Below are 26046 nucleotides of genomic sequence, written 5' to 3'. Positions count from 1 at the left end.
GCAAGCATAAGAAAGGAGGAGGTGGTCAGAAGAAAAATAAAGAGATTTTAGAGAGAAGATGAGAGTTGTGAAGTGGGGAGGGAAAAGGAAGATGAGAGAGAGGTGAAGGGAAAAACAAGCCGAGGGGAGGTCTGTGGGTCACTGAGACGACGGGAGACTGACAGCTGAAATCAAAACCACACAACATGACGAGCGTTCTAGAGCTTTCCATCCTTTCCTCCTCTCCTCGCTTCCTGCCTTTTTTCCTCTTGGCTTTCCTTCACTCCTGCTCTCTTCTTGGTGGTCTTAAAACTCTTGTTTTAAATTATTCCTGAAGAGGTTTGCAAATATTTTCAACGCATCCTTGTTCAGGGCGATGCCGACTATTATGATGGTAAATTTCAAGTCGTTCCGAGATACTTTTTGTTTTTGAGAAGAAAGTCAGCTCACTGTCAAAGTGCATCAGGGCAAATGGATCATTTCCTGAATTTCAAAAATTCATTTAAATTATTCCTTAAGAGGTTTGCAAATATTTTCAATGGATCCTTGTTCAGGGCGATGCCGACTATTATACTGTTATCTAATAAACTTTAAAGGTACAATATGTAGTATTTATGGGTTTATATAACCCAAAATCCACTTTTTTATACATATTATGTGCTCCTGCATTGTCTTGTCGCTGTATAATAGTTTTTGTTTCATTTTCGTAGTGTTTCAAAAAGTCATGTTAAATAACATGGTCGCGGGTCGCGGTTGCATAGCCACTGTTAGCAGCGAGACGCCATGTTTCTACCAGAGCCTGTAAGGACAAACGCGAGAGAACAAATCAAGCGTCTCTTTACTTGTAGCTGAAGTCCCGCCTCCACTCTCTCCACTTCGTCTGCTACGGCCGCGATAGCTCCGCCCTCTCCCTCGCCTCACGAACCTCATCTGCTGACACGGAGAAAGACGACGAGGACGACATTTGACCAGCTGCGGATACCGTAGCGCTCAGGGAAGGGAGGGGGTGAGCAGAGGAGCAGTTCTTTGTTGTAAATTTCAGCCTCTCCTCTAGATGGCACTATAAACTACTTATTTCCCCTTTAACGGTAAAGTGCTGTAAAATAGGAATACATTAGGGTCAGTAAATGGGCTGTAATTTCACTGATGTTCTGTAATATTAACAGTAAAGCACTGTTTATTAAAATAAAAAGACCTTAATCTGTTGAATTTCTGCCGTAAAATTTACAGAAATTATTTACAGTGTATATTTTCACAAATGTAAATTGGTGGTGGGGGTTAATGTGCGCACAGTTTTAATTCGATTTAAATTGCATTAATGCATTATTTAGCATTTAATGAGTATAGATTTCTCCCTGTACTCCTTTTGGACAGAATAAGTAAGAATAAGAGAGTTTAACTGTTCAATGCTGTTTATATTTAATGAGCAAAACGCAGCAACTAAGATTGGTGTCAAGGGTGCAATGTCACACGTTTCTCGCGGCGGAGAAAAGACATGAAAATGGAGCTTTAGGCCGAGAGACGACAAACTCTGATAAACCCCCGGCCTCGCTGCTGTGTTTTATTTCGCAGTGATGGATTACACGTCCCTGTGGGCATTGCGGCGCATCTGTGAGTTTGTTTGGAGGCAAATAATGAAGAGACTGGTGGTGGTGCTTTTTTTCCCCCCCAATGAAAGCATAACATAATATCTACATTATGCCATCCTTTGAGGGCCCGGAGACAGAGTGTGTGGCGATTCGCTCTGGAAATCTGCAGAAACATCACCCCCCTCCCTCCGTGGAGCGAGAGAGGCTGAAGAGACAGCAGGAGACGTTCCCCTGTGCCGGAAAGTAATCTCCATTAGTTTAATGAGGACGGCTGAAGTGCGTGACACCATGGAAACAAGCAACGTCTTGTATTCAGCGGCGCTGAGAACTCCAAAAGCTCGACGCGGCGGTAACAATCCCCGTCCAAAGTGGAATACTCCCCCGCGGCACCGCTCTCGCCAAGTCCCAATAACCATTTCCATAAAAACACAAACACAGCAAAGAGTTTATTTAATCTCAGAATTGAATCTGAGATAGGAGACCGTCCTGCGCTGTGAGACAATCATCTGATTGGATTATCTCGTCTCTTTATTGAACGCTGACTGCGTGTCAGGATTACGGCATTTAATAAAAAAGGTCTTTCTTTCCGGCGTGTGTCATCATCACGAGCTCGCGTCCAAACGCCGTAGCACTTTGATCGCGTACCAAAGTGCTACGCCGATGCCGAGAGGTTTGTTTGAACCGAGTAAACAATATTTGAAGTTCCCTCCGCCACAGGAAAGTCATATCGCCGCCGTCATCGTCTCTGTTTATCGATCTGACAGCGCAGATTAGGGGCCCGGGACAGAAACATTTGTTTTATAAAGGCTTTGGAACACAGCGGTAATGGCGAGCTGACACAGGGCGATGTGTTCAAAGGGCACGGGAACAAAAGTGATGTTCCAAAAACTCCATAATAGAAACGGAAAGGTCACATTTTTTTTGCTGTTGTTTTGGTGATATTTCATCGTCTCTCCCCCGTCGGCAATAAACCTCCCGAAGTCACCAAGGTTCAGCGTTCCGTCCACATTCAAAAGTTGTTGTTCCCACCCTGGAAAGATTATGAAAGGATAAACCAAAAGATCTGGGATTCATGTGACATTTTGTGTGTGGAAATGGAAATAGAGCTGTGGACTCTTAAAAGCTCTGTGTGTGTGTAAGTTTGTGAGCGATTCTGAAGGTTAGACCTGCGTGAAAATCGAATTACCTCCAACCAGGGGAGCCCGTGTTTGTCCTCCTGTCTGTTTGTTTGTGAGCAACATAACTCACAAGCTAAACAACTGAGAGTAATACGATTTTCTCAGGATATACATGTAGAAATGATTGGATTTTTGGCGGTGGATCCGGATATGGAAACTGAGCGGCCTTGGCAGAGGCTCGGTTTGTCTACTTTTAAGATGAAAAACATCTTCAGTGGCCCGAACAAATACTTTGAATCACAACTCAATAAAATTAATAAATTATGATTGTAATTATGATTATGATGAAGGGGACAGCAAATCCTGTTAAACATTTAACCCTTTAAGACAGGTGAAGGAAAAGGACAGGTGAATGAATAATGAGGACAGGTGAATAAAAGATGAGGACAGGTGAATGAAGGATGAGAACAGGTGAAAGTTGAGGACATATGAATGAACAATGACGACAGGTGAACGACAAGGACAGGTGAATGAGGAGGACAGGTGAACAACGAGGACAGGTGAATGACTGATGAGGACAGGTGAATGAATGATGAGAACAGGTGAATAATGAGGACAGCTGAACGATGAGGATAGGTGAGCGATAAGAACAGGTGAACGATGAGGACAGGTGAATGAATGATGAGGACAGGTGAACGATGAGGATAGGTGAGCGATAAGAACAGGTGAACGATGAGGACAGGTGAATGAATGATGAGGACAGCTGAACGATGAGGATAGGTGAGCGATAAGAACAGGTGAACGATGAGGACAGGTGAATGAATAATGAGGACAGCTGAACGATGAGGATAGGTGAGCGATAAGAACAGGTGAACGATGAGGACAGGTGAATGAATGATGAGGACAGCTGAACGATGAGGATAGGTGAGCGATAAGAACAGGTGAACGATGAGGACAGGTGAATGAATGATGAGGACAGGTGAACGATGAGGATAGGTGAGCGATAAGAACAGGTGAACGATGAGGACAGGTGAATGAATGATGAGGACAGCTGAACGATGAGGATAGGTGAGCGATAAGAACAGGTGAACGATGAGGACAGGTGAATGAATAATGAGGACAGCTGAACGATGAGGATAGGTGAGCGATAAGAACAGGTGAACGATGAGGACAGGTGAATGAATGATGAGGACAGCTGAACGATGAGGATAGGTGAGCGATAAGAACAGGTGAACGATGAGGACAGGTGAGCGATAAGAACAGGTGAATGATGAGGACAAGTGAGTGAATGATGAGGACAAGTGAATGAATGATGAGGACAGGTGAATGAATGATATGAACAGGTGAATGATGAGGACAGGTGAACGATGAAGACAGGTGAGCGATAAGAACAGGTGAATGATGAGGACAAGTGAGTGAATGATGAGGACAAGTGAATGAATGATGAGGACAGGTGAATGAATGATATGAACAGGTGAATGATGAGGACAAGTGAATGAATGATGAGGACAGGTGAATGAATGATAAGAACAGGTGAATGATGAGGACAAGTGAATGAATGATGATGAAAGGTGAACGACGAGGACAGGTGAATGAATGATGAGGACAGGTGAATGATAAGAACAGGTGAATGAACGACAAGGACAGGTGAATGAATGATGAGGACAGGTGAACAATGAGGACAGGTGAATGAATGATGAAGACAGGTGAACGATTAGAACAGATGAAAAAACCCATCAAAACAAAAAAAGTTTTGAAAAAACTGAAAACTAACTTTTACTGTACTGTTTTTACTTTAACTTGAGTACATATTTAGTAGTAGGTTTACTTGTTTACTTGAAATGTTCTATCAAAAATAGTGGTACTTCTACTCGAGTACAATACTTCAGTACTTTTTCCACCTCTGAACTCGAGCAAAGAGTTGACACAACAGGAGATCGACAGGAAAACACTGACCTACACTTGTAAATAAATGATGCAGCTAATGGTGCAACTTTTTTTCAGAGCAAACTAAAGCTCCCTCACAGCTGCAGCTGCTTAACTTATATCTCACATTCACAATAATGACAGTAATAAAGAAACTCCCGCTTCTCTGCGCTCTGAATCCGCTGCGTTGATGGATGAAGCCGACTCTTCGGACCAACACAGTTTATTCTCTCATTAAGAGCTACAACAAACTTTGTGCTACACACACAGGCAACTACGACACACACTCTCCCATTATGGATTGGGTCATTACCGCTAAAATAAACCGCCGGCGTCTTCTCAGATCAGTCTGGCCAAATAAGCCGGACTCTCTGTTATGGATGACAGAGCTGCAGACGAACGCCCTGCTGCTGCTGCTGCTTCTGCTCCGAGTCGCTGGGTTTTAGTGAAAATATGAGAGGAAACACACCTCACTATGTCTGGATTACATGTATATGAAATAAATGGTGGGGTAAAAAAAAACCCACTTAAACTAGGAAAAGCTGCTCAAATGACACACAAAAAGAGGTTTTAAATAAACCGTATTGCACACAACAGTCCCCTTTTTATTTTCTACGCAACACCAATCTGGATTGAACTGATTCTAAAATCAGCATGAATTCAGTCTAATCAACTCACTGAACCTCATTATTGTTACTAATGCACACCATCTTGTGGAGGCCTGAGGAACTACAAGTGAAAAAGGCCAATAACACTCATATAGTCCCAGTGGTAACATCTTCTACACGGTTAATGGTGCATATTGACTGTATGTAGCATATTGTAGTGTTTGATAACCACTACATTGCTTATTTGCCATTTACCCACTCACACTTATTCATACAGCACAGCATATGCAGCATATACTATATTGCTTGGTGTGTGTATTGGTCATAATTCATCGCCGGGGACACCAGCTCTCAGTCACACTGTTGTCCGCTCATATATGAGCTGGTTTATTGTCTATTTTCTTAAAAAAATGGGAACGTAATCTTCAAAACGATCATCACATTCGGTCAAAGTGCGGCGGAAACATGAGACGAGACCGTCGACGCCTCAGGAAAAACGTTATAGATCGAGTAGGAAGGAGAAGAAGAAGCTCATTTTTTTTAAAAAAGACTTCCATACAAACCGAGTGGAGTCGCCCCCTGGAGGCAAAGGGCCACTTCTTTGCTACTTTCTACACACAGACTTAAGATCAAGGCCTTTTCTTTTTTTGTGGAACTTTTTCAAAAACTAGAACCTCCTAGAGATACACTACCGTTCAAAAGTTTGGGCTCACTTCGAAATGTCCTTATTTTTGAAGGAAAAGCACTCTTTTTTTTTTCAATGAATATAACATTAAATTAATCAGAAATACACTCTATACCATTGGTTCTCAAAGTGCGGCCCGGGGGCCAATGGCGGCCCGCAGAAACATTTCTGGCGGCCCGCAATGAATTACAGTTGATAGTTTTAATCCAGGAGCTACTAAGCTTGTTAAATGTTTATTGGACATTACTGGATACAGACCAATAAGTGTAAACTGTAGAACTGCAATTTGGTCATTAAAATGATTATAAATGGTATTTCTTTCTGTTTTTTTTTCCTTTGGCGGCCCTCAGTCCAACGTTGGGTTCCTAAATTGGCCCTCAGGTATCAAAACTTTGAGAACCCCTGCTCTATACATTGTTAATGTGGTAAACGACTATTCTAGCTGCAAACGTCTGTTTTTTTATTGGAACATGTACATATGTGTATAGAGGCCCATTTCCAGTGTTCTAATGGTACATTGTGTTTGCTCATGGCAATTAGCAAATTAGAAAACCCTTGAAAACCCTTCTGCAATGATGTTAGCACAGCTGAAAACAGTTTTGCAACTCTTTTGATGAATAAAAGTGTGACTTTTAATGGAAAACACACAAAAAATTGTATAGGTGACACCAAACCTTTGAACGGTAGTATATAACTACAATATAGGAGGTTAATGCCAGGTATTATACCTTCAGTATAAGTTGCACAGATTAATGATAGTTTTTAATCACTTATTTATTTATTTTTGTCCCTGGATCAGGATTCCTTCCAGGTGGCTGACTAGATAGAAACAAATTAGGCATTTGTGGCCACATGGTGCTGACAAATTGGCGAATTGAGCCAGCATATATAATGAACAGTGGCCCGGCAGCTGCCCGTACAAACCCACGCCAACTGACTTACTTATTACCCCCCCTGTCGAAGCGGTGCACTTCCAAAAACAGCAACAACAACAGTCCCCTCTTTATTGATTAGCGACTGCTTGGAAGACGCGAGGGAAAACTAAGTTTTGTGACTTTCTTGCAACGTGTGAGCTGGCGACGAGGCCGTTGCCTGGCAACGTCAACAATGCCAGCTGAAACTCTTGTGATGTGGAGAGACGAACAAACGACGCACCTGTCTCAATTTTGGAGTGGTCGGTCCTCTCGGTCACCTTCTCCTGGCTGATGAGGTAGTCGACGACGCGGACGCCGATTGGCGGCTCGGTGTGGTTCCACTCCAGGATGACCAATGAGCTGCTGGGCTCGTAGGTGTAGGACAGCTTCAGCCTGGCAACACACATACACACAGATGTAAAAGATGTGTTTTCAGCAAACTGTTCTCATTACTGTGACTGACTGCTGCCGTTCTCCCCCTCACATTGGGACAGTATCTATGTTCCCCGGGTCCTATGTTCCCCCGCTTTGTATGTGACCGGGGAACATAGGACCCTTTCTCTAAAAAAGGGTCCTATGTTCCCCGATATTCACCCAAAGGGTCCTATGTTCCCCGCTTTCACCCAAAAGGACCCGGGGAACATAGGACCCTACCCCGTACCCTTACCCTTACCCATACCCTTACCCTAACCCCAACCCCAACCCCTACCCGAACCCCAACCCCAACCCTAACCCTAACCCTAACCCCTAACCCCTAACCCTTACCCTAACCCTAACCTTAACCCTAACCCTACCCCTTACCCTAACCCTACCCTACCCTACCTTAACCCTAACGCTTTACCCTGGAGCTCCACACCCAGGCTTCCACAAAGTGGGGAACATAGGACATTTTTTGGGAAAAACGGGGAACATCTGACCCTTTTTTTAAAAAAAAGGTGGAACATTGGAGCCGGGGAACATAGGAACGACCCCCTCACATTCACGTCGAGTGAAAATAAACACCATCGCGTCGCTTCTGCCGTCAGAACCGAACCCTTTTTTCCCCCACATCACACCGTGTCTTCTCAGGCTTCACAGAGGCTTCCGTGCCAAACAATCAATACAGTAGCTATCCCATTGATTGGCACACGCCCCGACTTGACAGGGGAAATAAATCAGCGACTGCCGCTTGCATGGATGACACACGATCCACAAGAGACACAATCTCACCCCATCTTTTCTCTGGGGCTGAACCGCTCTACGCACAGACTGCCAAGCTGAAATGATCCAACGTTCCAATTTTTTTCTTCTCTTCGGCCTCATCTGCTCTAAAATTAGCAGGTACGCAGCAGGATTTAATCAGGACATTCTGTATCTCTTTGCAGTTTTACAAGAAGCCTCGCAACTTTCCAACCACCGAGCGACAGCAGACACTTTAAACAGAAGCCAGCGACTCTCTGATCCTTCAGGCCTCTGGGCCCGTGCCCGGCATCAGCCTGCTCGCAAAATTCCCCCACAGCTGTTGTATTGGGTCGCAAATACAATGTGGTGTACACATGCCTGCTGATGACACATTACATTAGCGACGACCAAGTGCATCGGGAGACAGAGTCGTGCCAGTGAAATGATAGATGGTATTTACAGCAGGCAGAGAGAGACAGAGAGGGAGAGAGGGAGAGAGGTGATTTTATTCAAAGTTACTAACATGGGTTGGGGAAGCGGGGCACAGGTGGGCAGGCCGTCTGTGCCAAAAGCACTGGAGTCACAGCGACACCAGTCGTCGATAACGTCGCCCTTCCCCGAACACCACAGCATGCTCATCATCGCCTCCTGAAGAGACTGTGGAATAGAAAATAATAATGTTTAGATGGAACGGACCACATTTCACATTATATAAACACTGGATTTTAAACTGTATTATCACACTTACTTTTTTTCCACTTCAATTCTGATGTGAAAACATTTTCAAAGCTTTTAGCTCAGTCACACATGCCAATAAATACACACAAAACAAGTACAATAGTACTGCAAATACAACATTAAAAAAAACATGTAGAGGGTACACTAGGACAAACTTGGTGGCTGGAAAAAAAATAAATGCAAAAGACAAAGCATTGTGGTCATTTTCAGATCAGTGGGAAAAAAAAGAAAGATGATGGGGCCGAGGATAGAACCATGAGGGACGCCACAAGGTTTGACACTTTTTTTTATTTATTATTATCTTTTCTTCCATAATATTGGTTATTTGGGTCTGCAATTGCAACTTCAGTCCACTAGTAGTCACTCATCACCGGAATGGTTGTAGCTATGTATGCTAACGCAAGCTATTTCTATTGTTGCTTCAGGTTATACAGGGCTAAAATCATAAGAACATTGTGGTACCAGAGTTGATCCTAAGAAGTTATTGATCAGGGACACATTTTTTTTTTTTTTTTTTATAGATGATAGATGCTCTAAGAGTCATGCCACATTTTTACCCAAAATGTTTGCCTGTGCATAGTATCTTTTTGCTAGTGGCTCCACATTATAGCACTAGCAAACTCCAAACAGCTTCTGTCAATAGCAGCAGCTGTGTTTCTGCTTGTGATGAAACAATGTTGCCCCACAACATATTTGCATTGAAACTTTCTTCTGGAGCACGAGAAGAACACAGAGTTGATGTGCAGTAAGCCCCAGCATAGCACGGTAGATTGTGTTGCATTGCAGTATGTCAGCTAATAGAATGACTGCATGCACCCATATACGCGTGTCTGGATCTTAGCTTCTGTCTTCGCACATTAAAGGAGATTCGGTGAGAAAATGGTGGAAAAGTTTTTTCTCTGATCTTGAGACACTTTGATTTCCTAAAACAAAGACCGGCGAGGACACTGGACCAATGAACGCCTCCTTTGATCAAACACATGAGACGCGAGATGATCCATTTCAGGATGTAAAGTGGTGCAGCAGTCAATGTTGTGTGTGTGGGTGTAATGGAAGAAATGAGATAATGTGTGCAATAAGGACCGTTTTGCTGATATTAGACTGTACCATAAAGGTCCAGTGTGAAGCATTAAAAGGCTTTATATGAAAAGAGATAAGGGCCTTCCTTTACGGAGGCCAACATCACCGTGTTTCTGCAGCAGCCTGAAAAGAAAAACCGACCATAGTGTGCGATTTGAAGCAGAAGAACAGGTAAGAAAGCCACTATAGTTCTCTTAAGCGCTTGGAAAAGAAGTTGCGAGTCCTCCATTTCCCCATTAGATGTCTAATTCTTACACACCGGACCTTTGAGGATGTAAAAGCCACTGTACACACCTGGTACGTCTCATTGTTGGACACCAGCTCGTAGATGGGTGCGGCCTTAGTGATCTGCAACAGCACGGGCTCCGACGGCTGCCGCCCTTGCGTCGCCCTCGGGCTCATGTGGCAGAGGTGGCAGGAGCGAGGACACTGGCCCTGGCTGGTGCAGTCCATGCGGACGCCGGCCGCCATCCTCTTTGCACCCGTGTCCAGCAGACTGGCGACATACGCAGGATAGGTCAGCGTCCTTGGCTCTTTGTCTCGCTCTTCTGACTCCTCGGAGGGCGAGTTTCCTGGACAGACAGGAAGGAAGGAGGAGATCTCGTTAATTGACTGGACTGGCAAACTGTCCAGGGTGTACGGCACTGCACCGCACGACCCCTGTGGACGTGAAGGATAATAAAGTGGTAGAAATTGGATGGATGAATGAATGATGATCGTATTCGGCACAAAAGACTGGGGAATTGGTGTCAGAGTGTTGGACCACTTGCACATACTGCATATACACTAAAGTTGGTGAGGTCACATCTTGCTGCTAATGAGACAAGAGAGTGGAGAAATAATAAATATATATATATATATATATATAAATGTTGCTCTAGTGACAGAATACTTTTTCTTATAGCAACACAGCAGAAACTACAAAGCATTCATGCATTCCCAAATTCCCACATCGCTCTCTTTAGGAGCCTTTGGTACTTTTTGACATCACGGACAGACAGAATACATGAGTGAGTGAGCAGATATTTGGACCACTGCTACAAAGAGCGCCATTCATTTTCTCTCGAGGAAACGAGGTGAAATGGGGAGATCACAACGCAGCCTTTTATTCCCATGTGATTATTGTCATTACTGCTGTTACTGTAGGTCGTAGGTCGCAGGTCGCAGGTGCAAGATTGGCTGATTTAATCGATACACAGCAATGACAAATTTATAAGAACAGACTTAAATTCTACACCATGGTCAAACCAGGCCCCATGCCTCTATGTCACTGCTTAAAGGGGCCATTTGTAAAATGTGAGCAGAAATTCAACCTGCTACTTTGCTAGTTCAATAACACGTGTAAATTCAATATTATCATTTTGAACCACTAAATAACATAACTGTATAATGTAAATTCACCTTGAACATCTTATTTATATAATAAACTATAGTTTGTCTTCTGGACCCAACCTTCACTGAGACTAAAACATGACAAAAACAAGTCGAGGCTAAACTCGGGCATTCTTGGATGATGACTGGCAACATGCAAGCTAACAATATGTTGTGTCCACTATATAGCAGTCAGTTAATTGCTGGTCATATGATTTTAACAGCAAGACAAAATGTGTCTGAAAACATAATTGGGCCCAGTAAAGAACCTTGAGGGACACCACCAAAAAAGATGTTTTTAGAATATCAGTAACATTAACCTATGATGATTAAAAGCAGCACAGAAGGTAAACTTTTTAATGTTGCTGTGTTTTAGCTTAGGCGTCATGTCTGTCGCTGAGAGAGAGTAGCTTTCCACTTACAAGGCGAGTCAGGAAGCCGCAAGTGAGGAAACTTTGTGCTGAACTTTGGAGACATTTTTCCTTCTTGTAGTTTTTTTCTAGAATGGGGGTGGGGATGTTCACATTACCATTTTGCAAGACTTCTTGGCTGTGAGCAAACACAGGCAATTTAAAGGCTAAAGCACCAATTAGGGAATAGCCTTGTTGTGCAAGCTGCCTGTGATAGAATACAACTCAGGGCTATGAGCCTTGGGATGATGGGGAAAAGATTGCACAGGAGCTCGGGGACAAGTGGGCAATTATGATGGAAAAGCCATTTTTTCCTGGGTATGTCTAATGCTTCTACCACTTGTACATTACTGTTTTCTTTTAATGTAACTCGTGAAGTGTGAAATTATGGCCTGTTTCCTCTGCAAACTCATTCTCTTTCTAAATGTATGAGAATGTAATACATTATTGGATTTCCATTTAGTATCAATCTAATTTGGGCCACTCGGCTTGACAGGAGACAAATCACCTAAATAAAGGTTATTCTACAGTATTTATGTATAAATCCGCCAAAGAAAAACCTTGATATGCCCAAAACAGACTTACACAGTGTGAGCCGCACTGACTCACAGTGACATTTAAAAGACAAATGAAAGAATGCATGTATAAATAACAACGACACAAGTTTGCACTCAAATACCGGTGCCAATAATCCACCAGCAATCGACATTCACGGTGTAAAGCCTCATTTCAAAGTGGTAGAGCCTGGTTCAGTTGAGCATGTTATGCAGTTATTTGTAGGAGTTCTTTCCAAGACTAATTCTATGGAGCTTATTCCTCTTTTGTAAGTCACTTTGGATGTTAAAAAGACCATGTCTTACAACAGAGGGACAATGGACCAACATGCTGTGGTTTTGAATAAATAACACAGCTATAACATAGTGAATGCTATCTATTGAGGTGTAAATCAAATTCAGCTTAGGGGCCCATAAATGTCTGGGCCGGCCCTGGAGCTAGTTAATAACAATGTAGCCACATAACATTCTGAAAGGCACAGTGGATTATTAATAAGATAAAAACAAAAAAACATTTTTTAATAACTGTATGTGACTTCGAAATTAACACGAATGTAACCTAGATTAACAACGTTAATGAAAACTCACCCCATAAGAAGATTGAAGGTTAATAACAGGTTCGGGCAGCTAGCGAACCAGTCACGTCATGTCCTGCTCTCTTGCGGTCGCTAAAGAAAGTTTGGAAGTCTGCTAGCGTTTATGCTAACGCGAAACTTGAACTTGCACTATTTTTAAAAAAGCATAACAAAAAACGAAAATCCCTCATTTTGAAAAAATGAAATAAAATATGTGTTTACGTGGTTTGCGCTGGGCCAACGTGTAGGCTACTTTAGCCATGGCTGGTCACATATTGTATTGTATTGTATCTTTGCTTTTTAACAATAGTACCAGTGTTGGACGGATCATTACATCAGGTCGTGCACTTGTTGCTAAATGATAAACATCCTGGTTGACTGGTATTGCTCACTTCTAACCCCGCCCCCCCCTGGCCAGATGTGGGCCTCTTTGCATGTGTGTGCACATCTTGACCTTGAAAATGTTAGCATGCACGCTACAAAGACCTTGTAATCAGGTCCCTGAGCCCAATCAGCAGATGAAGCCTGAGCAGTCAGAGGTGTGTGTGTGTAAGTAAATGAGGTCTGAGTGAGGGCAGAATTGCATCAAGGGAAAATGAAATTAACCTTTGTGCGTTCACATGACTTTGTATTGGTGTGAGATATGCAGGGACACTGTGCAGGCCATGGTTTCCTGTGGTCAAACAAAGGCAGTGGAGAAGAGGCTTGAGCTGTTGTTTGCAGTGTGTGGGTGGAAAGAAGTAAATCAATGACAGGGAGAAAGAGAGAGAGAGAGAGTGAAAGGTTTCACACCAAGTTGGGCGATTATGTAATTGTCAAGTATTTTTTTTATTCTCAGATTTATTCATCTGGATGATGTCAGTGTCCCCACACTGCTGACCAGCATTTATATATCAGGCTCTGTTTAAGAAGCACTTTTCACACGGAGCAATAAAACAAAACAAAATACCACCCACCTCCCACACATCGGTACAAACAGAAATAGAAATAAGGAAATGCTACGATACACGCAAAAAAAAATCACAAAAAACAGCAGGTATAGAAGAAAATAATGACATAAATAAATAATACTAATACTGAGATTACAATTTAAGCTAATACAAGCCCATACTGTTGAGGTAAATTGACTGAATTATGAGAAAATAAATGTTAAAAACTAAAATGTTAAATTGAACTATGAATGTAATTTAGTAGATCAAACTCAAGGTAGAAGAAATACAACAAAGTTTTAAAGGGGAAGTAAGTAGTTTATAGTGACATCTAGAGGAGAGGTTGAAATTTACAACAAAGAACTGCTCCTCTGCTCACCCCCTCCCTTCCCTGAGCGCTACGGTATCCGCAGCTGGTCAAATGTCGTCCTCGTTGTATTCGAGCGAGCTACCGCGGCCGTAGCAGATGAAGAGGAGAGAGTGGAGGCGGGACTTCCGCTACAAGTAAAGAGACGCTTGATTTGTTCTCTCACGTTTGTCCTTACAGGCTCCGGTAGAAACATGGCGTCTCTCTGCTAACAGTGGCTATGCGACCGCGGCCCGCGACCGTGTTATTTTACATGACTTTTTGAAACACTACGAAAATGAAACAAAGAATATTATACAGCGACTAGACAATGCAGGAGCACATAATATGTATAAAAAAGTGGACTTTGGGTTATATAAACCCATAAATACTACATATTGTCCCTTTAAATGATAAAATAAACTTATATCAGTACTATATATATGTAAATCTCGGTTAAAATATGGGTTTTCAAATATTGGTATTCTCTGCTGCCCTCAGGTTTTCAGGCAGGTTGTTCCATCGATGAGGGGGAGAGGAAAACAAGGCCAAACCGTGGGATTTTGTCTTCACGTCATCCTGACAGGTGGAGATAAAGTGATGCCTTTTAGGGCAAAGAAGATTCTCATTGATTACTAAGAGTTTAGTTTTGGTTGAGTTCAGCAAATCCCCGTTTCTATTAAAGTTTTACAGTTTTTCTTTTACTGTCCCCCCTCTCTCTCTATTTTACTGTTCCCATCTTGGCGCTGCCTCCAAGCTGCTAATTAGCGCTAACAAGACGGGCTCCTATTAAAATAAACGGGCGGAGAGTCATAACTTCACATTTTAATCGTCAAACAAAACGACAGCTTAGCGAGATTTGAAGTTTGTCTGAAGGCCATGTTTTGTTTTTGTGGGGTCAAAGAATAAATACTGGAGAAGACGCTAACATGGACGCTAATGTTTTCTTGTGCAACGAGGTTCACTGGTACGATAGATAGATAGATAGATAGATAGATAGATAGATAGATAGATAGATAGATAGATAGATAGATAGATAGATAGATAGATAGATAGATAGATAGATAGATAGATAGATAGATAGATAGATAGATAGATAGATAGATAGATAGATAGATAGATAGATAGAAAGGTTGCTAGATAAAATGAAAGCTCGCTAGCTTAAAGATAGATAGATAGATCAAATGAAAGGTTGCTAGCTTATAGATAGATAGATAGATAGATAGATAGATAGATAGATAGATAGATAGATAGATAGATAGATAGATAGATAGATAGATAGATAGATAGATAGATAGATAGATAGATAGATAGATAGATAGATTTCTGCTATATTATTCATAATCTGGATCAGAACCGGATGAAACAAAGTCCAATGGAGGACATTTTTGGTGATGTCATCAGCTGTTGTTGGTTCTTACCAAAAGCTTAATTGGAACATACTTGGGTGATCAGCTACCCGTCACATGATATTCAGATTTATCCATCATAAACTGAACAAACATACAAAAAAAAAGAAAATATAACTTCTGAAAGTAAAGCAAAACCCCCAAGAGTTTACACAACGAGCAAGCACTCAAATAAAAAAACCAACCTTGACAGAATGCAAATACCAACAGAAAATACCCAAAACCTCAGGAAAGTACAGGCTTGTACATAAACGCTGTGCCCGAAAGTGTAAAAGTTGCCGCGAGGTGTTGAAGAACAGCGCTGCACACATACATATGGATGTCTGCACTCAAACCACTCGTCTTCTCAAGGTGAAGTACGCTTTCTAATACTCGTGCTGCACTTTTCCGCCACACAAAGGAAAACAAGTGAGTGTCGCGCTCAACCTTTCACATCTCGCCAAACATTTTTCTCTCTCTCAGCTTTTGCCTCTTTGTGCTGCCTCCTCCTCCTCCTCCTCATCCTCTCCGTGATTCCACTCTCAGTTCCTCTCAGTCACTAAAAAGCACAATCACACCTCCTCTTCTTCCTCTTCCTCTTCTTCTCCACAATGCAAATACACATGTGCGGTGGGCAGGTGTTAGAGAGACCAGAGCTGTAATACTGCTGCTCTGCATCTTCCTCGTGAAACACATGTTCTCTGCGTTCTCACTGCAGCTCTTTGCTTCAGATTGCACAAAGTGGGAATTACGTCTTTTTGTACCATATAAATGCAGCCTAATCCATGGAGACATGCAGATGATGCCTGGCCACCGAGCCTTTTTATTATTATTTTTTTTTTATCATTTTAAACCCTGATCTGTAATGGTACGGGACACTAAATTGCTGAGGGAACATTAGGCCTGGATGCCCGTTTGAATGATTTCAAAATAAAAGCAAATTAAACTACAAACTTCTGCAATTTTACGAAGTCAAGGACACACGAGGTAATAATGTTGTAACCTTCCTCTGGACCTGAAAACTCAGACATCTGAATTTAAAACGCTGTCAACTTCAACCTGTACAGGTTATAAATCTGAAAGGAAACTGCACACGCACACACACGCACGCACACACAGCTCATTAAGTGTAGGACGTGTTTGGCGCCTCACAAAGTAAAGTGATGATAAGACAAAATATAGAAGAAAAAGTAAAACCCTCCCCCTGCTTCATCCGTCACCCAAAAATACAATTTCTGATCCGATATTTGCTCCCCGATTTAATTTATTTCTGCCAACGAGAGCGAGCGCAGAGCGTCGTCGTCGTCGTCGTCTTGTGAACGCGAGCACGATCGGTTTCGCTCGGGTAAACATTTCAGCTGCTGCCAAAAGGGGATATATGCTGAGGTCATGGGTTTAGTTTTTCTTAAAAGACATAGAGAAGAGAAGTTATAGCGGGCTGGAATTCATATGAACAACAATTAGATTTAATATTATATATATATATATATATATATATATATGTATATGTATATGTATATGACCTTTAGCAGGTGACGGTAATTAATAATGACATGTAAACGTGAAGTTTAAAGGGTCCAAAATTATTATTATTTTTTTTTTTACTAATTTCTGAGATACATATCAAAATGAATTTTTAAAAAAATGGTCAAATGTAATCCAAGTGTGAATTAAACAAAGCCAGCAGCATCATAATCATCATTTTAACTGCATACTTCATTTGACCATGTAAAATTATGAAAAAATAAATAAAAGTCATTAAATAATTAAATACAAGTTTCTGGTAATATTTACATACACTTGTTTTATGTGTTTTACTTGGAAAAACACAGAACGATCTATATATCATCAGCCATGGTTCTCAAACTGTGGCGCGTCTATCACCAGTAGTTATTTAGAAATAACTGTATCTAGACATTTTGACGTAGAGTGCGTCGAAAATGACCTTATTCGGTCCTTATTTCTCGCTCCATCTTAATCTGATTTCACTAAACCAGTGTGCAGAGGAAGAGGAGGAAATGATCTTAATGGGATTAAATAAATCTGCCTCCTGTGAAACGTCCGTAGCTGACCCTGCTCGACCTATTTATTACACCGCTGTATTTAAACACTGGTGATAATGAGAGCTTTCTTGTCGAATCACAAGCTACAAAAAGAAGAGAGTTCTTTCAGCTCCTAACCCTAAAATAAACGTGCATTTTGCATCATCACGGAGCTAAAGGGGAAACGCTATCACTACCTGAGTATTGTTTTTGAATGAATCCCTCCAACAGAAGGAAACTAAACCAATCTTTGCTGCAGCCTGAGTCACTTCAAGGTGAAACTTAAGTGTGCAATCATAATTGTGGAAAGTATATTTTCTACATTTTTACTCCTACGCTGCTGCTGCACTATCCTCTTCCTACCTTGCATTTTGTGTTTGTTAATTGTCCACTTCTGACCTTTTTTAACTGCTGTAACAAGTGAATCAGTGCGCGATCAATAAAATCTAATCTCATCTAATCTGAGTGTAAGTACTGGCTGTTTGAGTTGATGTTTTTATCACCATGTTCCTGTGCGTGAGGGGGAGTCCCTGGGATTATTGTGGCCAAAATAAAGCAGCATTTCGCTGCAACTGAGGACACAGGACAGAATAGGACAGGACAGATGCATGATGGGAAACTGTGTGTGTGTGTGTGTGTGTGTGTCACTATGAAGCTGTGCCAAGAGGAATGACTCATCATTTCTCTAATACACAACAGATGGAGCTCAGACCTGTTCACATTCGTTTTTCTACGTCTATGTCCAAAAACCTTCCTCCCACACACACACACACACACACACACACACACACACACACACACACACACACACACACACACACACACACACACACACTTTAAGGACATTTGATGAAAACTTTGACGCTTCGTTTTTTTAAAAGACAAACCTAGAACTTTGAGACACGAATCACTACTTTTTTTCGGACACAAGACTTGAACGGCGGCTAACATTAGCGTCAGAACGTTAGCTGACGCTAACGCTAACTAGTGGAAGCAGTACCCTCAAGAAAACTATTTTACTTCTATACTTTAGAAGTTTAGAATCCGAGTTCTTTACAGTGTAATCTAAAACAAATTACGAAGTTTATATTGTTTTTTTCTTTAATTATTTACAGTATTTTATTGCTTTATTTACATTTATATTTTCACAGACTTTATTTATTTTCAAAATTACAAGGTTTTTCCATGTTATTCCATTCATTTGGAATAAAAAAACAACCTTTTGTCTTCATACATTTTTTGATGGTGTCAGATTATTTATGACATAACGGTGAAGGCCCCCCCCCCCCGGGAATTTTTCCTTAGGGCCCCAACAGACTCTAGAACCGCCTCTGCACCTGCGCAAAATATTTCAGCGAAACACAGCAGGGGCTTTTACTTTGAAAAAGGTAACGGGGCGCTTTGTGTTGATGACACACGCGACACTTAGAGACATTGAAACTGTGAGAAAAGACTGTATATTTTTTATATTGTGACACACACACACACACACACACACACAAACATCCAGTGTGAAACAGGCGTCTGTCAGGTGTGAGAAAGAAAATTATATCTGCAATCTTCACCCATTGTAGGCGTTAATATAATATATAAGAGTTTAAATGTGAAGCATTTCATTTCTCCCCATTAAATCTCCTTCTTCTCCATCTTTTGTGAAGCGACGGCTCATTGGAATTGATTTTCAGACCCCGACACCATCAGCATGATTTTAAATAATCCTTTTAAACTCGACTCCCACCTCTCCTCCATCCTTTTGTGGAACAATTGTCCATAAACAGGACCTCGCTAATGGAGCGAGGTACCCTTCTTATCCACTAGATGGTGGTAGCGGAGCGTCGACACGGCTGACTCGTTTTAGAGGCACCAGGGCAAGTCATACCTAACGTGTACGAGGCGAACATTACATGCTTACGGAACGCAGTCATTAGCTCCCGCTGATCTGAGAGTGTAGCTGAAATCAAAACAGGCACTATAGGTGCTTTAGTAAATGGGGAAATCAGCGAGATGGAAAACTGGGGTGATATTTTTTGGGGGGGAAGGGATTAACTCTGTTGTAAATGTTAGAGAAAGGAAAAAATTACAAAACACAATTAGCTGCAGCAAAAGAGACACACCGTCATCGACAATAGCCCGGGTTTTTCTGCATGTGTGTGTGTGTGTCGAACACACACCTGCGGAAAAAAAGGAACAGGCGTCAGAGCGCAAACACCGACGTGTGTGTGACTTGTTAAGCCTCTCATGAGTGTGCGACACCTTTCCCAGCAGCCACACACAGTGTGTAGCAGATAAGCCGTGGCAGCAGGTTGTTGCTCTGTCCTTAACCAACTTGAGCAGATTTGGAAAAAGAAAATCGAGAGAAGTGATGATTATCTTCCTCGTGGGCTGCAGGGCCGGTCCAAGCCTCCATGGGGCCCGAAGCAAAATTTGATTTTGGGGTCAATAATAATGATTATTGATCATTCACACACCTAAAGGTATTCTACTTATTCTACTCTTGACACCAGATTTGCATATTTACAGAAAAATCTTTTAATTAATATTTGGCGAAAAATCAGCAACTCCCCCTACTGGCGACACAGAGAATCAATAAATAAAACCAAACGGTTTATGAATAAAATATTTAGATATTATTAAGGTCTGAAAATCTAAAAATGTGCACAATCTTTGGAGGGGGATTCAAAATACACTCCTGTAATACAAAGATTCGACTTTTATATGTAAAAAACACAGCATTAAATAACATAAACAAATAAATACCAAACTAATACTTCAATAATAATGTAAATCAAAAGAGGCACCCGGAACAAGGTCATGAAAATGGTTTGTAAAGTTGAATAATCACATCTGACAACTATGTAAAAACTGTGAAAAGGCTTTGGTAAAAATGGGGAGAAAAATTCTAAATAAACTACAGCGATCCAAACTTTTCTCTTTTTTTGAGTTAATTGCTCTTGGTCGCCCTCTAATGGTCACGGGGCCTTATGCTTATGCCCTGGGCCGGCCCTGCCTCGCTGAGATCTGGCCCGTGTCTGCACATGAGCAGGAAGTTCATGCTAAAAGAAGACATTCTGTTTCTGTGTCTTTGTGTTTGTGTGAAAGACGGGGTGAACACGCCTGTTTCCATGTGAGAAGTGAGAAGTCGAGAATGACTGACAGAGCGTGGGAGGATGTGCATTTGCATGTGTGTGTGTGAGCGCTCTCTCTGCCGCGTAACAACACTCCAAACTCCCGCGTGAATCCGTGTCAACATCAAGCACTTCAACGATGACAATCGGCGCCGACTGCCCACAAACTTAACTGTGAAATTAAAAAATATATATATTTCTGTATAATCTGTGGACAATTGCCGGCAATTAATCTGCCTGTTTGCTGAGAATCTGCATAAAACTTCACATATACACGATTGTCAAAAGTTTGGGGTCACCTATGCAATTTTTTTCCATTAAAAGTCACACTTTTATTCATCAAAAGAGTTCAAAATGAATCAAAATGAATAGAAAATATATTCAAGACATTGACAAGATTAGAAATAATGACTTTTAGTCAAAATAAACCTGTTTTCAGCTGCGCTAACATCATGGCACAAGGGTTTTCTAATCATCCAATAGCCTTAGCAAACACAATGTACCATTAGAAATGCGCCTCTATACACATGTACATATTCCAATAAAAACCAGAAGTTTGCAGCTAGAATAGTCGTTTACCACATTAACAATGTATAGAGTGTATTTCTGATTCATTTAATGTTATATTCATTGGAAAATTGTGATTTTCCTTCAAAAATAAGGACATTTCTAAGTGAAAGGTACTGTATATTTCTGTTAAATAGCCGAAAGTGAAAGAAAAGCAAAGTTTCGGTCACTTTATAACCTGCTCACTCGCCCACACCAAAGTCCATAGAGAGAATACGTGTTTTCAGCTCATGGCGACACAGGAGCTGACCTCATTTAATACATGTGTGTGTACTTGGGTGAATTCAAATGAAGGATTTCAAACAGCAAAGTAACGCTCAACAACCGCTAAACGAGGATTAGCCTACGAATAAGTTTGTCTTTGGTCTTTGTCGTCAATACAAAAACATCCTTTACTGTTTCCTGCTTTGCGTTTGTGTATTTATGAATTGCCACAGAGTTTCCCCCCCAACTCAAACAATGAATGGTTAACATACACGTATACACTTTCTCATTATCATCCAGCTAAAGAACATTGGGAATGTTGAGGCCCATCTGCCTCAATGAACAAACAGTAGATTGTTATAACTCGCGGTCCATCCGCCCACTTCCATGCCTGATTTGATACGACGTACGGTATAAAATATTGAATATAAATTGCTAAAGTTCAGAAAATAACAACAATAATACTTCAGCGGAGACACTCATCGTTGAGCCAAGAGTGGAGAATTTGGCAAATGCACAAAAAAAAAAAAAATAGACGAGATAAAAGCTGATGGAGTGGATTTTGTGAGATCCTTTTTTTCCGGACCTGTTTTGCCATGCATGAGTGAAAAAAAAAATCTCATTACCCAGGCATGGATCAGTGGCTCAGAAAGATGGAAAATATTCCATAAAGAATTGTACAGGCTAAAGTTCAGCATCGCTTTAACCTGACATCGGCAGCATCATCCTGCTCCTTCTCTATCCTTTAAGATTGCAGCCCTATGCAAACCCATGTGTGCCAGTGATCTCCAGCAGGATCTGACAGAGCTCCGTAAGCCTCGGCCGAAGCTTTACGGCTGCGTTTGACCGTGCATTTTTTTGATGACCTGCGTGACCTTACACTGGCTTTGAGAAGGGAAAATCTGCATCGGGAGAAAAACCTGCAGGGGCGGGAAAACTGGAAATGGAGTCATTTCAAAATTCTGAAATCCTCTATACTCTTAGAAATAAAAGTGCTAGGTTGTCCTCATAGGAGAACCCTTTTTGACTCCACGAAGAAACAAGGTTTTTATCAAGGTTCCACCTGGAACCCATTTGGAGGTTTCCACCAAGAACCCTTTTAAAACCCTCAATTCAGGGGGTTTTAAGGATTCTTACTGGAACCATTAATGTTACCAATAACCCTTGGACAATCCTTTCCTGAAGAAAGGGTTTTTCAGAAGAAAATGGTTCCAGGTAGAACCTCAGCCCTTGTAGAAGGACCCTTTTGGAACCCTTATTTCTAAGAGTGTATTCAGGATTTTCAAAGAGGATTTTTATTTTGTATTATTCATTATTTTGAATAAAAATAATTCTTTCTAATCTTTCTATTCATTTTGCAACTCTTTTGATGAATAAAAATGGGACTTTTAATGGAGAAAAACAACAAAAACATTATGCGGGTGACCCCAAACTTTCGAAACGGTAGCGTATGCACTCCAACACTGTAGGGGGAGCTCCGTAAAAGAGAAAGGACAGAAAGCGCGACCAGACTTGCAAAAGTCCCGCTTTTAAAAAGGCAAGAAACTCAGCATGAGCTTGAGCGCTCGTCCTCCGATGCACTGGTTGCAGGGTCTCTGCAGGTTTCAACAAGTCAAATTTAAGACTTTTTTAAGACCATAATGTATACAATCCAAGACCCATTTCAAATCCATACTGGAAAAAAAAGTACAAAATACATGAAAGAAAATTGGAGCTACAAATTGTTGAACTTGCAATTCAGCTTAGCTGTGGGCTTTCATGAAGTTTTCTCCGCTGCTATGCTAAGCTGTAACACACCGCATAGCACGCTAGCTAGTGGTGCTCGACAAATTCTCACCGGGAACACAGGTGGCCTACTTTAGTTCCGTGCTGTAGTTATTGTTGTTATCGCATCCTCAAAAATAGAAACATTTCACATTTCTTTTATGAGATTTTAGGAGAATTTAAGACATTTTAAGGCCTTAAATTCAAATGATCGGATTTAAGACTTTTTAAGACCCCGCGGATACCGTGGGTTGAAGGAGAGTCATGCGATCACGGACAGTGTCCACACAAGTCCTTTGTCCGAGCTGTCTTTCAAGCTGTGATTAAGTGTGTTCATGTAAAACATTTTCTGTTGCATTTTATGGTGACGTCCGATGTCGTCCCCTTGTTCGCACACGGACGGGTGATATCTGATTTGTACCATGTGGGGAGGTAAAAATATCTTGAACTGAATGACTTGCACCATGCAGTGTAAACGCAGCCTATGTTTAAAGCCAGTGTGCGGCTGCTCTCAGACACAGTTTGAGGGCTGATTACGGCGGCTGACCACAGCCTGACAGGCCCATTAGTTACATCTCCTTCACGGACACTGAAGGTTCCCAGCGATGCCGTCTGTCTGTCAGCGAGTGTCTCTCCACATGTTCTCTGTACATGTTCATCAGCTTCACTCCTCCTCTCTAACCTTTCACTTACTCTTCTTGTCCTTCATACATTACTTTTTTTTGTCTTTTTTTTTCACCCCCTCTGCAGTTTGCTTGGCAAAGTGTATACTGTACATGAGCATCCTCTTAAATGTCACAAGCCAAGTGGATTTGGTGTGAACTTTTGAAATGTCAACCCTCCCCCACAAAAAAAGAGGAAAAAAATATACTTTAAACGCATGTTTCCATCAAACTGGCTGAAGTTTAACGTTACAGTGGCTGTAAACGTAGAGCAACGGGAAACTTTTACCCTTTTTATTAACGCAATTAAAGGAGACATATTATGCAAAACCAACTTTTTAATAATTTTAATACTTATATTTGGGACTCTGGAGGCCCTTATGAGTCGGCAAAGTGTGAAGAAAGATGACTCACTCACTGTTTTTGCGGGAGATAAAACGCCCGATGTTGAATTGTTGTCTCGCGGAGCTCCGCTTTGTCCATAAAATAACTTTGAAAGTGCAGGCGAGGGCGATAGTATCTGGAAGATCTGAAGTCCACGAAGTGTTCTATTCACAGTGCAGCACAGAGTTCTACACACACTTCCAGCCTCAGAGGATTTACATGTTATATATGACGGCAATATGCCGACTAGATTCGGCAAATGATGGCTTTTCCAGACGCTAACCGCTGTTAGCTGCCGTTAGCCTCAGCGACGCTGACGTAGTTTCCTGTGTCTCATTTGCATTTAAAGAGACAGGCACTCAAAATAAATAGGGTATAATACGTCTCCTTTAAGTCGCATGTGCCTTGTCAAAAACGTTTTGCCATAAAACCTAAAATAAGCAAGGAGGCGCCGTCACTCGACACTATAACCTTTTTCGTAATCGATTAATCTGTCGATTATTTTCGCGATGAATCGTTTGGTCCATAAATTGACCGTTGATCAGTGTTTGTCAAACACTGGAAATGACGATGTTCTCCAATGTCTTGTTTTTGTCCACAAAACAAAATGATTTGTTTTTAATGACTTCTGTGTTATGTGGAGCAAAGAAACGTAGAGAATATTCACATTTAAGAAGCTAAAACAATCAGAAATCTTGTTTTAATCATAAACAAAAAGCTTCAAACCGAACCAAAACAGTTGGCGATTAATTTAGTCATCGGTTAATAATCGATTAATCGTTTCAGCTCTTGTGCGGTTCTCCTTCAAAACGCAATCCTGACCCGTGGCTTTTCCATTCCAAATGGTACCATAATGTACCAAAGGGAACCGTAATGTACGATGGAAACGCGGCATAATGCGATACTCCAAATACGGCAAATGGAACCACAGATTACGCTCTATTTTAGAGTGAACAATTTTAGCCAAGAGGCCATTTGTCACATTTTCCTCTCCACAGATCTGTGTATCGTTTCTGGCTATAACGCTGAGCGCTGTGAACTCACCTGGTGCTAAAGACCTGGGGGTAATGTAGTGTAGCAAAAAAAACCTAAAAAGAACTGCGTCTTAGCCGACGATGCTGATCTCTTATCTGTTTCTGCCTCGTCTGTGAAACGAGAAGCGCTCCACGAGACTTTAATGAGCCTTACATCCACAGACAAAGAGAGCTGAATGAGGTGTAATGATGTTAGAAAGTGCTGGTGGCTGAGGAATAACCTGACAAATGACTGGAAATGGCTCAGGTTTGCATCAGTGAAGCAGCACCGACTGAGACCCAACAAGCCTGAAAATCTCAAAGACTGCTCAATTCAACACTTCACAATCTTACACTCGCGTTTTACTTTGAAATGTGTAGGTTGTTTCCATATCGTTGAGTAAAGAGTCTATATGTAAGACACGTGTTTTCTTAAGTCAGGCGTGTCAAACTCATTTTAGTTCAGGGGCCTAATACAGTGCAATGTGATCTCAAGTGGGTAAAAGAATAGCATAATACCCTATAAACAACTAGGAATCCAAATAGTTCCCTTTGGTTTACATCTTTTTCAACAACCTGAATTTCCTTGACAGAAATAAGAGCAATTTTAACAATATTATGCCTAAGTTTTACCATTAAAACGGGACAAAAAGGGACAATATATTTAGTCACAGCTATCTGGAACTGAAATATATAGTATTTTCTCATTATAATTAGATTCTAATCATCAAGTTTTCACAAATTCCTCCTGTGGGCCGGATTGGATCCTCTGGTGGGCCGGTTCTGGCCTGCGGGCCATATGTTTGACACAGCTGTCTTAACTAATATAATTATGTAACAAACCATTAAGGAATTATGTTAAATTCATTAGAATTTTCATTTTGCAAACATAAACCACCGCCCGGTGACGCAGC

General features: G+C 41.4%; 1 protein-coding gene across 1 annotated transcript in view; it reads right to left on the bottom strand.

Moving 5' to 3' along the window:
* The window catches only part of astn1 (astrotactin 1), a gene marked incomplete at both ends in the record, with an annotated part of 401060 nt that overhangs the window by 36950 nt on the left and 338064 nt on the right, over window positions 1–26046 (bottom strand). The window contains 3 exons of the mRNA XM_083888886.1: window positions 7061–7212; window positions 8504–8637; window positions 10093–10370. Coding sequence (XP_083745012.1) covers window positions 7061–7212; window positions 8504–8637; window positions 10093–10370 — 564 coding nt within the window. The remainder of the gene's footprint in view (window positions 1–7060; window positions 7213–8503; window positions 8638–10092; window positions 10371–26046) is intronic.

Source organism: Microchirus variegatus (genome assembly GCF_963457635.1).
Source record: "Microchirus variegatus genome assembly, chromosome: 5".
NCBI lineage: Eukaryota > Metazoa > Chordata > Actinopteri > Pleuronectiformes > Soleidae > Microchirus > Microchirus variegatus.
The sequence above is the reverse complement of the archived record's forward strand: the minus strand, read 5'-3'. Positions and strand labels throughout refer to the sequence as shown.